Source organism: Mercenaria mercenaria, chromosome 4 (genome assembly GCF_021730395.1).
Source record: "Mercenaria mercenaria strain notata chromosome 4, MADL_Memer_1, whole genome shotgun sequence".
In the NCBI taxonomy this organism is placed as follows: Eukaryota; Metazoa; Mollusca; class Bivalvia; order Venerida; family Veneridae; genus Mercenaria; species Mercenaria mercenaria.
This window is the reverse complement of record NC_069364.1, coordinates 100,679,619-100,693,586: the sequence shown is the minus strand read 5'-3', so window position 1 is coordinate 100,693,586 and position 13,968 is coordinate 100,679,619. Positions and strand designations below refer to the sequence as shown.

The 13,968-nt window shown below is 38.0% G+C and overlaps 1 protein-coding gene across 3 annotated transcripts in view; it reads left to right on the top strand.

The window, feature by feature from the left end:
* The window catches only part of LOC123553109 (transformation/transcription domain-associated protein-like), a 54,885-nt gene that overhangs the window by 37,608 nt on the left and 3,309 nt on the right, over positions 1-13,968 (top strand). For all 3 annotated transcript variants that reach the window (XM_053542052.1, XM_053542050.1, XM_053542051.1), the window contains 2 exons: positions 7,530-7,640; positions 10,603-10,752. In XM_053542052.1, the coding sequence (XP_053398027.1) occupies positions 7,530-7,640; positions 10,603-10,752 (261 nt within the window). The remainder of the gene's footprint in view (positions 1-7,529; positions 7,641-10,602; positions 10,753-13,968) is intronic.

Here is a 13,968-nt window from a genome sequence, read left to right as displayed (position 1 = left end):
GACTAGCTCTAAACCAATCTGACTATAGTACTTATTCTTCTAAACGAAGATCTGAGAACGACCCATTCACATTCGTCTTCTGTATATTTTGGATTTTCAGATACTGCTGTTTTTATTTTTGCAAATCTATTTTTATTTGCACCAATCAGACGACTTGTTTCAACAAGCATTTGGCTGTATCATCAAAATAGCATCGAATGTCAAAGGATGAGAAAAATATGCATTCAGTCTTAGGCTCGAACCCGGGACCCCTCGCTTACAGGGGGAGTGCCCTACCGACTGAGCTAATGGGCTGTCACCTTATGTGACCAAGTCCATACCCTGATATGATTTCTTTCGAAACACGTGGGCATAGTTACGATGTGGTCGTCATAAGAATTGTAAATATGAAAATCCCATACTAAATATAGATTTTTTAAAGCAGCATGCCTCCAGATTTGGCTAAAAAATAATCTTTCTTTCAAATTCAAGTTTGGTCTTATTATGAACATTAGAATATGAATTTTTGTTTCTGAAATATTTTAAAAGTTCCAAATCAAGAAAAAAAGATGACCGCATCAGGAATCGAACCCCGGACCGCCGCGGCAATAAAGACATTTTCCCGTCGTCATAACCAATAGCGCTATAGCTGAAGTAGTGAATAATGACTTCAAAATATAGATATTTATAATTGAGACAATTTACCTGGAGTGAAAGCGTGACAAACCCTTTTCGATTTTCATCGTAAAAAGTAGTAAAAACAGCAAATTCTCAATTGACATGTTTCCGTAACATAAAGTTTGTCAGTAATAAAGTTTTAAAGCCGTCTTAAGAAATATAGCATTTATTTCAAGATATCTAAAAAAAATAATTTTTTGTTGTTGTCGAACAATCTGGAGGCATGCTGCTTTAAACTTCTACATACAAAATGTTGTAAGTAAGGCTCTGATTGGTTAGCGGAAGGGTCGTCAGAACAAGGCTATCAATAGCACATCTTTATATCCAATGCGCGTAGCATTAATTGGAAATGTACTTTAGTCAGATTGGCTCTAAACTTAGTATACAGTAGAAATTTTTAATGGCCAATAAAGGACGAAACAGAACAATTTTCAATGTCTTAAACATACAGCTGTAGAGAATATAGTAGAAGTGTCCAAGCACCTTAGCCATACCCTCAAGTATCGTATCGTCTGTCCGCAATTTTGTGTCCGGTCCATAACTCTGTCATCCATGAAGGGATTTTAATATTACTTAGCACAAATGTTCCCCATGATGAGACGAGGTGTCATGAGCAAAACCCGGACCCCTAGCTCAAAGGTCAAGGACACAATTTGAGGTCAAAGGTCAACAGGGCTTTTTTCCTGTCCGGTCCATAACCCTCCCATCCATGAAGGGATTTTAATATTACTTGGCACAAATGTTCCCCATGATGAGACGATGTGTCCTGCACAAAACTCGTACCCCTAGCTTAAAAGTCAAGGTTACAATCGGAGGTCAAAGGTCAACAGGTCTTTTTTCCTGTCCGGTCCATAACTCTCCCATCCATGAAGGGATTTTAACATTACTTGGCACAAATGTACCGCATAATAAGACGATATGTCATGCACAACTTTCAGACCCCTAGCTCAGAGGTCAAGGTCACACTTAGCAGTCAAATGTTAACATAGCATGAACAGGGTCTGTTTCGTGTCCGGTCCATAACTCTGACATTCATTAAGGGATTTTAATATCACTTGGCACAAGTTTTCCCCATGATGAGATGACGTGTCATGCGCAAATCCCGCACCCCTAGTTCAAAGGTCAAGGTCAAAATTGGGGGTCAAATGTCAACAGAGATTTTTAGCTCGACTATTTGAAGAATAGGGGAGCTATCCTACTCGCCCCGGTGTTGGCGTGAGAGTGTGCATGAGCGTTAGCGTGAGCATCACACAAATGTTAAAGTTTGCGTACCACCCCAAATATTTTCGAAGTCCATTGAGATATTGCTTTCATATTTTGCATACTTGTTTACCATCATGACCCCAGTTTGTAAAAAGGAGGAGGCAACTCTATCAAGCATTTTGACTGAATTATGGCCCCTTTTTGACTTAGAATATGCTTATTGTAATGTTAAAGTTTTACTCATTGCTTATATTATACTACCAAGCACTGAGAATAGTGGAGCGCACTGTCCACTGACAGCTCTTGTTTGCTCTCCTGTCCATAACTCTACCATCCATGAAGGGATTTTAGTATTACTTGGTACAAATGTTCCCCATGTTGAGACAACATGTCATGCGCAAAACCTGGACCCTTAGCTCAAAGGTCAAGGTCACAATTGGAGATCAAAGGTCAATAAGGTTTTTTATCCTGTCCGATCCAGAACTCTGTCTTCCATCAAGGGATTACAATATTACTTGGCCTAAATGTTCCCCATGATGAGACAAAGTGTCTTGCGCAAAACCCAGTACCCTAGCTTAAAGGTCAAGGTCACACTTTGAGATCAAAGGTCAATAGGATTTCATTCCTGTCCGGTCTAATACTTTGTCATGCAAAACAGGATTTAGATATCAGTTGGCACAAATATTCCCCTGGATGAGACAACATGTCATGTGCAAAACTCAGGCCAAAGGTCTGATGTCAAGGTCACACTTAGAGACCGAAGGTCAGACACAAGAATGACTTTGTCTGGAGCATTTCTTCTTCATGCATGGAGGGATTTTGATGTAACTTGGACCAAATGTTCACCACCATGAGGCACCTTTGTTTTAAGAATTACATCCCTTTGTTGTTACTATAAATAGATTTTATTGTAACTTTTTTAGCTCACCTGTCACAAAGTGACAAGGTGAGCTTTTGTGATCGCACAGCGTCTGTCATCTGTGCGTGCGTGATATCTAGGTCAATTTTGAAACTGGGTCACGTGCAATCCAAAACTAGGTCAGTAGGTCTAAAAATAGAAAAACCTTGTGACCTCTCTAGATATTTCAATGGATCTTCATGAAAATTGGTCAGAATGTTTACCTTGATGATATCTAGGTCAAGTTCGAAACTGGGTCACGTGCCATTAAAAAGTAGGTCAGTAGGTCAAATAATGAAAAAACCTTGTGACAGCTCTAGAGGCCATATTTTTCATGGGATCTGTATGAAAGTTGGTCTGAATATTCATTTTGATGATATATAGATCAAGTTTGAAACTGGGTCAACTGCAGTCAAAAACTAGGTCAGTAGGTCTGAAAATAGAAAAACCTTGTGACCTCTCTAGAGGCCATACTTTTGAATGGATCTTCGTGAAAATTGGTCAGAATGTTTACCTTGATGATATCTAGATCAAGTTTGAAACTGGGTTACATGCCTTCAAAAAGTAGGTCAGTAGGTCAAATAATGAAAAAACCTTGTGACCTCTCTAGAGGCCATATTTTTCATGGGATCTGTATGAAAATTGGTCTGAATGTTTATCTTGATGATATATAGGTCAAGTTTGAAACTGGGTCAACTGCGGTCAAAAACTAGGTCAGTAGGTCTAAAAATAGAAAAATCTTTTGTGACCTCTCTAGAGGCCATACTTTTGAATGGATCTTCATGAAAATTGGTCAGAATGTTCACCTTGATGATATCTAGGTCAGTTTTGAAACTGGGTCACGTGCCTTCAAAAACTAGGTCAGTAGGTCAAATAATAAAAAACCTTGTGACCTCTCTAGAGGCCATATTTTTCATGGGATCTGTATGAAAGATGGTCTGAATGTTCATCTTGATGATATCTAGGTCAAGTTTGAAACTTGGTCAACTGCAATCAAAAACTAGGTCAGTAGGTCTAAAATTAGAAAAATACTTTGACCTCTCTAGAGGCCATATTTTTCAATGGATCTTCATGAAAATTGGTCATAATGTTCACCTTGATAATATCTAGGTCAAGTTCAAAACTGGGTCACGTGCGGTCAAAAACTAGGCTAGTAGGTATAAAAATAGAAAAACTTTGTGACCTCTCTAGAGGCCATATTTTTTATGAGATCTTCATGAAAATTAGTGAGAATGTTCACCTTGATGATATCTAGGTCAAGTTCAAAACCGGGTCACGTACCTTCAAAAACTAGGTCAATAGGTCAAATAATAGAAAAACCTTGTGACCTCTCTAGAGGCCATATTTTTCAATGGCTCTTCATGAAAATTGGTCAGAATTTTTATCTCATGCATGGAGGGATTTTGATGTAACTTGGACCAAATGTTCACCACCATGAGGCAACTTTGTTTTTAGAATTACATCCCTTTGTTTTTACTATAAATAGATTTTATTGTAACTTTTTTAGCTCACCTTGTCACTTGTGACAAGGTGAGCTTTTGTGATCGCGCAGCGTCTGACGTCCGTGCGTGCGTGCGTAAACTTTTGCTTGTGACCACTCTAGAGGTCACATTTTTCATGGGATCTTTATGAAAGTTGGTCAGAATGTTTATCTTGATGATATCTAGGTCAAGTTTGAAACTGGGTCACGTGCAATCCAAAACTAGGTCAGTAGGTCTAAAAATAGAAAAACCTTGTGACCTCTCTAGAGGCCATATGTTTCAATGGATCTTCATGAAAATTGGTCAGAATGTTCACCTTGATGATATCTAGGTCAAGTTCGAAACTGGGTCACCTGCGGTCCAAAACTAAGTCAGTAAAAACAGTCCTTGTGTGACCCTCTACCAAGATTGTTCAAATTATTTTGATTCGTCAAAAAACATGGCCGCCACATGGCGTGTTCACTTTTCCATATATGTATATAATGGAAAATTAAAACAATCTTCTTGTGTGAAACTGCTTGCCAGATTTTAAAATAATTTTACCCAAACAGTCCTTGTGTGACCCTCTACCAAGAATGTTCAAATTATTTTGATTTGTCAAAAAACATGGCGGCCAGATGGCGTGGTCACTTTTCCCCATATGTATAATAGTGGAAAATTTAGAAATCTTATTGTGTGAAACTGCTGGCCAGATTTTAAAATAATTTTACTCAAATGGTTCTTATAACAATATAAAAAACACCGAAGTGTAGTGTAATCACACAACCAAAGCAGGTTAAGTTTGACTATTTTTATTAAAAGACCGACGTTTCGGCTTCTACAGAGCCTTCTTCAGGGTACAGATATCATATAAAATATTTCTAAAGTACAAAAATCCGGTGTTTTAGTCTTGTGACCATTAGCTAAAAAATGGTTCTTGTGTAACCTTCTACAAATATTGTTGAAATTTTTCTGATTTGTCAGGAAAACATGGCTGCCAGAGGGCGTGGTCACATTTCATCAACAATTGATTTAAACAATATCTCCTCCAAAAGCGTGGAATGAATTTTGGTGAAACTTTATACAAATGTTCTCTTGGTAGACCTCTTTCAACGTTGTTCAAATGGTTCAGGTTCATAAAACATATGAGTCTTTTTGGTTAAAAGGAGGCTTTTAGCTATCAGACTTTAAATTTTTTTTTTTCTCTAGAGCTTTGATAATTAGCATTTGATATAAGGGTTTGAGTCTCTACCTTACTTGTCCAAATTATTACCTAATGTAAACAAAAATGACCAAGCCCCTGTGTCTGACATATACTTACTATAGGCTTTTATATAAGAAACTTTGAAAATCTTTTTCTCTGAATCTATAATGACTAGGGCCTTGATATTTGACATGTGATATCAGATTTGTAATTTCTACCGTAATTATTCAAATTATTGCCCTAGGCTCAAAAATGTGTGTGAAATATATATAGTATTAGCTAACATAGAAGAAACCTTACTCTGTACTAATACAAACACACTTGAAGCCTTGTACACAGGTGACCTTTAGGGTCAATGACCCTCTTGTTTTGCTATTCCACTAGGATTGCCATATAACATGCATAGACATGTACATTAGATAGATATTTAAAAATAAACAATATTGTATTGCACATATATTCAGCTGACATATGTTAAAATATGTAGGTAATATATTGGTACAATATCATTAGGTCATATTATAGAAAAACCTAATGTTAACAGTCTAGAGGCCATATTTTCATCTTGCTGTTCATAAAACTTTGTCAGAACGTTTGTCTCTATGAATAAAGGTTGAATTCAAAACTGGGTTATTTGACATGTAAAACTAGGTCACTAGGTCAGGTCATAGAAAATGCTTGTTAACTCTCTTAAGACAACATTTTTATGCCCCCGAAGGGAGGCATATAGTTTTTGAACCGTCTGTCGGTCTGTCAGTCTGTCTGTCAGTCTGTCCGCAATTTTTGTGTCTGGTCCATATCTTTGTCATCGATGGATGGATTTTCAAATAACTTGGCATGAATGTGTACCACAGTAAGACGACATGTCGCGTGCAAGACCCAGGTCCGTAGCTCAAAGGTCAAGGTCACACTTAGACATTAAAGGTCATTTTTCATGATAATGCATTTGTGTCCGGTCCATATCTTTGTCATCCGTGGATGGATTTTCAAATAACTTGGCATGAATGTGTACCACAGTAAGGATGACGTGTCGCGCGCAAGACCCAGGTCCGTAGCTCAAAGGTCAAGGTCACACTTAGACGTTAAAGGTCATTTTCATGATAGTGCATTCGTGTCTGGTCCATATCTTTGTCATCGATGGATGGATTTTCAAATAACTTGGCATGAATGTGTACCACAGTAAGACGACGTGTCATTCGCAAGACCCAGGTCCATAGCTCAAAGGTCAAGGTCACACTTAGATGTTAAAGGTCATATTTCATGATAGTGCATTGATGGGCGTGTCCGGTCCATATCTTTGTCATTCATGCATGGATTTTAAAATTATTGGGCATGAATGTTTACCACAGTAAGACAACGTGTCGCGTGCAAGACCCAGGTCCGTAGGTCAAAGGTCCTAAACTCTAACATCGGCCATAACTATTCATTCAAAGTGCCATCGGGGGCATGTGTCATCCTATGGAGACAGCTCTTGTTTTAATTGATCTTTGTAAAACTTAGTCAGAATGTATATCTCTATTTCATCTAGTTCAAAATTGGATTACCTTAGGTCAAAAACTAGATTTTGCATTTGTATATATTTGTAAATAAATCATAAATGTTTCTACCAACAGTGTTACATTTTATGAAAATGTCTTTCAAAATGAATTCCTGGTACTAGACCTACAGTATTTATTTTTAACTCTGATTTCTGATCATGCACAGTAATGAAAAGAAATCAGATTTAAACATAAAATCAGCTTCGCCAATTTCCCTGTCCTAGATTCTGACCTAGATATTACCACCAAGATGAGAACGATATGCATTCAAGTTGTTAATTATGACATATTAAATGCGGTAGCTATTTCCCTTGAGCAGAATTTACTTCCGGTTTATGCAAAGTGCAAAAATTAATTCATGCTTTTCTCGAAGGTCACAGAAATAAAAAATGCAGATATAAACTAGGCCCATTTTAGGACAAAACCGCAGAATTCTTTGCCCTCAGAAGTAACCCGCTGAACGGTATAAACAAATTTTTCCTATGGTGAAAATACACAAATATTGAATTTTTAAGCATTGAACACAGATTTTCAAATCAATGTAATTAATGAATATATCTGCCTTTCAGATTATACAGTATGTTCTCCTACCTTGCTTCCAACAGTGGTTTAAATCGGGCGATGGTGAGAAATTGATTGGTGGACCAGCTCAACCAAGCCAGGATAATCCGGATAACATTGTAAGTGTGTTTATTAGTATAGGTTATAGATCATTTATTGAACTTCTAATGCAATTAAGTTTGCCGAAACAGAGCGTAGCGTAGTGAAGGCAAAACTTAATGCGTTAGAAGTTCAATAAGTGTATCTATAACCTATTTATAGTTTAAACCCCCATTTCATTTAACTGACAGGTTATAGAAACAAAAAGCTCTCTCTGAAGTAAACTAAACCACGCCTTCTTCAGTCTCTTGGAATTCATTGGCTAGTCTTATCTTCACTTATGTTGGAGAAGTACATGTTTACTACAACTTTATGGATCAGATTCTTCAGTTATGAAACAATATGAAAATAAGTTGGTTACTTTTTATGCCCCCGAAGGGAGGCATATAGTTTTTGAACCGTCTGTCGGTCCGTCGGTCTGTCGGTCCGTCAGTCTGTCGGTCTGTCCGCAATTTTCGTGTCCGGTCCATATCTTTGTCATCGACGGATGGATTTTCAAATAACTTGGCATGAATGTGTACCACAGTAAGACGACGTGTCGCGCGCAAGACCCAGGTCCGTAGCTCAAAGGTCAAGGTCACACTTAGACATTAAAGGATAGTGCATTGATGGGCGTGTCCGGTCCATATCTTTGTCATCGATGGATGGATTTTCAAATAACTTGGCATGAATGTGTACCACAGTAAGACGATATGTCGCGCGCAAGACCCAGGTCTGTAGCTCAAAGGTCAAGGTCACACTTAGACATTAAAGGATAGTGCATTGATGGGTGTGTCCGGTCCATATCTTTGTCATCGATGGATGGATTTTCAAATAACTTGGCATGAATGTGTACCACAGTAAGACGACGTGTCGTGCGCAAGACCCAGGTCCGTAGCTCAAAGGTCAAGGTCACACTTAGACGTTAAAGGTCATTTTTCATGATAGTGCATTGATGGGCGTGTCCGGTCCATATCTTTGTCATTCATGCATGGATTTTAAAATAACTACGCATGAATGTGTGACACAGTAAGACGACGTGTCGTGCGCAAGACCCAGCTCCGTAGGTCAAAGGTCCTAAACTCTAACATCGGCCATAACTATTCATTCAAAGTGCCATCGGGGGCATGTGTCATCCTATGGAGACAGCTCTTGTTTTAAAATCCCTCGCTTGTCATTGGATAAAAACGATGTTTGAACTATAAACAAGGTTATAGATCCAGAAAATCCATTCAGAAATTCTGATGCTGTGTGGATTTTGTTAATGCTCAATAAGTAAGTTAACATATGAACTTACTTTTGAATTTTCTAACTAGTGAACTTGTCACAAATTGCCCTAGCTAGATAGATAACATTAAAGGTAAAAGGTAAAGATAAATTTTATTTACCGTCGCTTTGTGAAACAATTAACATAAGCTCTGTAGAGCTTTTGAACGACCCTATTTTAAGAACAGTTAAAACCAATCATACCTTACTCCCAGCAATTTGCTAGTACCATTTACAGCTGGGTCGACTGAGGCAGTCGTGATAAAGTGCCTTGCCCGAGGACACACAGCAATGGGAGTAGCCAGGATTCGAACAAGGGGCCTTCACCTCCGTAGGAAAGCATCTTAGCCCTCTCAACCACTGCGTCCACTTAACATTAAATATATGTTTATGATGTAGATAATAAATAAGATAACAAGGCACACATTCAGGAGTTTTTTTAGCTACTCAACTCAGTGTAAACTGTTTTCGCAAGTAAGATGGTTTTAAACAAAAGTTTAATTATTTATGATGCTGCTTACAAATAAGCTGACATGAAATCCAATTTTTTTTTATACCATTAACATTCAGAAACAAATTTCGCCCACCAAAAATAAGTTTAATCTTTCTAAGAAAACAGAAATATTCAAAATTACAGTCAATGTTGTCAGATACATATTTGTAAAATGAGATACTGCTTCAATTTTGAAATTGAATGTTATCCCCGGCCGATGAAATCAGGAGGGGAGTATTGAAATGGTGTCCGTGCATCCGTCTGTCCACAGCCATTTCTCAGTAACTAGCAGGTAGAATTTCATAAAACTTGAAATAAACATGAATCAGGAATACTGTGATGATGCCCGTCAAGTTTTTTTTTTGATCGGTCAATTTCCCTTAAGAATTCTTGCCCTTGATTTAATGAAAAATGCCCAAAATGTCCGTCCGCAGTCATTTCTCAATACTTGAAATAAACATGAACCAGCATACTGCGATGATGCCCGTCAAGATTTTTTTTGGATTGGTCAATTTCCTTCAGAGTTATTGCCCTTGATTTAATAAATTATGCCCCAAAATGTCGGTCTGCAGCCATTTTTCAGGGACTAGCTGGTAGAATTTCATAAAACTTGAAATAAACATGAACCAACATACTGCGGCGATGCCCATCAAGTTTTCTTTTTTGATTGGTCAATTTCCCTTAGAGTTACTGCCCTTGATTTAATGAAAAATCCATGTCTGCAGCCATTTCTCAGTTGTAAGCTGGTAGAATGAAACTTGAAATAAATATGAACCAACATACTTCGATGATGGCTGTCATTTCTTTTTTAATTTGTCAATTTTCCCTAGAGTTATTACCCTTTAATTGTTTAAAAATTCACAGATTTGTACATAACAAACAAACCATTTGGTAAATTTCATTAAATTTCTTTCATTATTTTCATTTATTATAAACATGTGAAGTTGTGTACCCACACCTGGTCACACCCTCTTCCCCTCCCACCACCCGAACCCCCCCGAACCCCCACCCCCCGACACACACACACAAAAAGATAAAAAAAATCATTCCTTTTCTAAATTTTTTCTTTAAACCTCATTCATCAAATTTGCTTGTTTTGTAAAAATTTGATACCTTAATTGTAACACTTGGAAAATGTAAGAAGTTTGGAAATTCCAATCCTGTTTCTTTTGGGAAACAAGTAATTTCAAAATTAAGTTTTTGTTTCAAGGAAACATTGTAATTTCATTTTTTTTATTTTTCAGAAAACAAGGCAACAAGCTGTGGAGACTGATGGCATTCGCCTGGCCATGCTTGTTAAGGAAGAACTGTATAGACCCACAAAATATCTTGGTCGTCTTCTACTGTCGCACATCATAACAAAGTTTGCCATACACAAACGTGTTATCCTCCAGGTACTCTAGTTATAAACAGTAGTAAGATTTAATTTCATGAATTGACACAACCACAAAATCTTGGAAGTGAAACCCCCTACAAAATTTGAAGTATTGGATTGGGGAAAAAAGAGATCACAGCCAGTTAAAACATGCTGAAATACTAAACCACCATCTTTAAGGATTTCTCCTTTTTATGTTAAAATGTAGTCAGAATTAAACGAATGAAGTAATAATTACTGGTCAAGATTACTCTGACTTTGAATCACTTGCCTATCACAAAATTAATGTAATATTGAAACCTTGTTTTTTAGCTTGACTATACAAAGTATAAGGAGAGCTATCCTACTCGACCTGGCATTTGCGTCGGCGTCTTTACGCGTCCCCACCTTGGTTAAAGTTTTTTTACACTTTCTCTTTTTATGCCCCCAAAGGGAGGCATATTAGTTTTCAACTGTCCGTCCGTTCGTTAGTTCATTAGTCACAACGTTAACTTTTTGCATGAAGGCACTTTACTCGCGAACCACTGCACCCAGGACCTTCAAACTTCACGTGCCGATAGTACTTATTGAGTATACCACCCCTACTGACTTTGGGGTCACCAGGTCTAAGGTCAAGGTCACAGGGGCCAACGTTAACTTTTTGCGTGAAGGCACTTTACTCGCGAACCACTGCACCCAGGACCTTCAAACTTTACCTGCTGATAGTAATTATTGAGTACACCACCCCTACTGACTTTGGGGTCACCAGGTCAAAGTTCAAGGTCACAGGGGTCAACGTTAACTTTTTGCATGAAGGCCCTTTACTCGCGAACCACTGCACCCAGGACCTTCAAACTTCACGTGGTGATAGTACTTATTGAGTACACCAACCCTACTGACTTTGGGGTCACCAGGTCAAAGGTCAAGGTCACAAGGGCCAACGTTAACTTTTTACATGAAGGCACTTTACTTGCGAACCACTGCACCCAGGACCTTCAAACTTCACATGCTGACAGTACTTATTAGACATTTGCGAATTAAGTCTACGTGAACACCTAAGACGATCGATTTTTCAAGGGGACTGTCTCAACATGGTAATTTTAATCTATGTTTGGTAGGAAAACATTCATATAATGATGGTAAGGTCTGGCTTATTATGTCACCGAACAGGATAAGATTTGGATTTGTCTTTCCGTCCGTCTGTTCACCAGAGAAATGTTTTGTTATACATATCGCAAAAAGTACTTGATCTAACGTCATATCACTTTCCTGAAATGTTCTTTAATATTATAAGTTGCGCATCTGCGTCAAAGTTGAAAAGATGAGCTAGTCTGATCGCAATGTATCCGTACTCCATCGTCGTCGTCGTCGTCCGACATGAAAAAATCTAAACTGGGTCAGCTGGGATCAAAATGTAGATCAGTAGGTAAATCATTGTGGAAAACGTAATAGCTTGCGTCTCTTTTCCTTTGATGTTATTATACGCCCGAGGGGACGTATTTTGGGATACCACAGGTATTCATCTGGCCGTCTGTCTGTCTGTCTCTGTGTCTGTCTGTCCGTTAGCAATTTCTTGTCGACTCCGCTCTGTAACTCTTGAATCCCTTAAAGGATTTTAAACAAACTTGACAAATGTTCTCCACATCAAGACGACGTGCAGAGCGCCTGTATCAGGTGGCTCGCTTTAAGGTCAAGGTCACACTTAGGTGTCAAGGTCATATGGCTTTGTTTCGTGTCTGCTCGGTAACTCTTGACCTGTTTGAGGGATTTTAAAGAAACATTGCACAAATGTCCACCACATCGAGATAAGATCAATGTCACACTTAGGGGTGGGGTCAAAGGTCATTTTACTTTGTTTTGAGTGCGATGTGTAACTCTTGAACTGCTTGAAGGGTTTTTAAAGAAACTTGGCACAAATGTTCACCACATTATGACGACATGCAGAGCGCATGGCTCTCTTTAAAACTTTTGGCGATATGTGTAGCATAACTTCTCTCTGACGGACAGAAACACGGAACAAGAGCTGTCCGTAAGACAGCGAAGAGCTGTCCGTAAGACAACGTGCTCGACTTTTCTCAGTACTTGACTCTGAATTAGAGCTTTGCCAGTAAAACAATTCCAAGTTAAAACGGGACATAACTCTGTCAGAATTCAAATCAGAGTACTGGGGATTGTTTCTCCACGTGTAGACTTTGATAGTAAAAAGTATTTTAAGTTTCAAGTCAAAAAGCTTTAATATTAACAGATATATTTTACTTTATCAAAGATTTTACCGTATTTTGGTGTGTATAGGTCGCTGTAATGTATAGTCCGCATCTAATTTTTGCTCTGGAAATGGTCGGAAAATTTAACTTCTAGCGTATTAGTCGCAGTTAAATTTTGGATTTTTTCCCCAGCAATATTTAATATTTACCGGCAAAAAAGTTATGGCGGCGGCCATATTGATGCCGCGGACTGAATTATTATCAGATCCTGATTGGTGGACATCGGACAGTGTTATTTTCGTTCCCAACCATTTGTACCAAAGTAGTATCGGTAACAGACTACATCAAAGAAAAGCGGCTTTTTGACACTAATTGGCAGCAGACGGTTTGCGTTTACATTCTGTTATCATGCAAGTTTAAGTGTGAATTGTTTGCACAGCAATTATAACACCTTTCCGTGTCATGTAATTAACCGCGTTCTTTTGATTCTGAGTAAAAAGATTAACAAAATATCTCTTTTTGGATTTTTTTTCTTTTATTTAAAAATCAAAAGTAAAAAATTATCTTTTACGTTTTTTAATACGCTAAGAATTAGTATAAACAATGTTTGGAATGGAGGACGGATCTGTCCGGATTTTATCCAACCTGGAGTACATGTCAGTGGCGTCCAGTAAAACGAAAGTAGAAACAAACGTAATTCAGACTGCAAAAACATCTTTGAATTAAAGTCATTCGTAATTTTGATAGTCTGTATGGGTTATTTACGATATATTTTATTGAAAGTAACCGCTATTGGTTGAAAAGCCGCCGATATTGATATTTTTTATCCATTTTGTTCGTTCGTAACAGATGCACGTAATTTTGCGAGAGCTACGGTCAGAAAATTGGCCCGAAAAAAAAACTGCTGGCAATGTTCTGTCGTATAGGTCGCAGGAACTTTTTCAGGCAGCAAAATGGGTAGAAAAAGTGCGACCTATACGCACCAAAATACGGTAACAAAAAATTCTAAGTGAAAAGGGGGCATAATTCTGTCAAAATTCAAACCAGAGTTA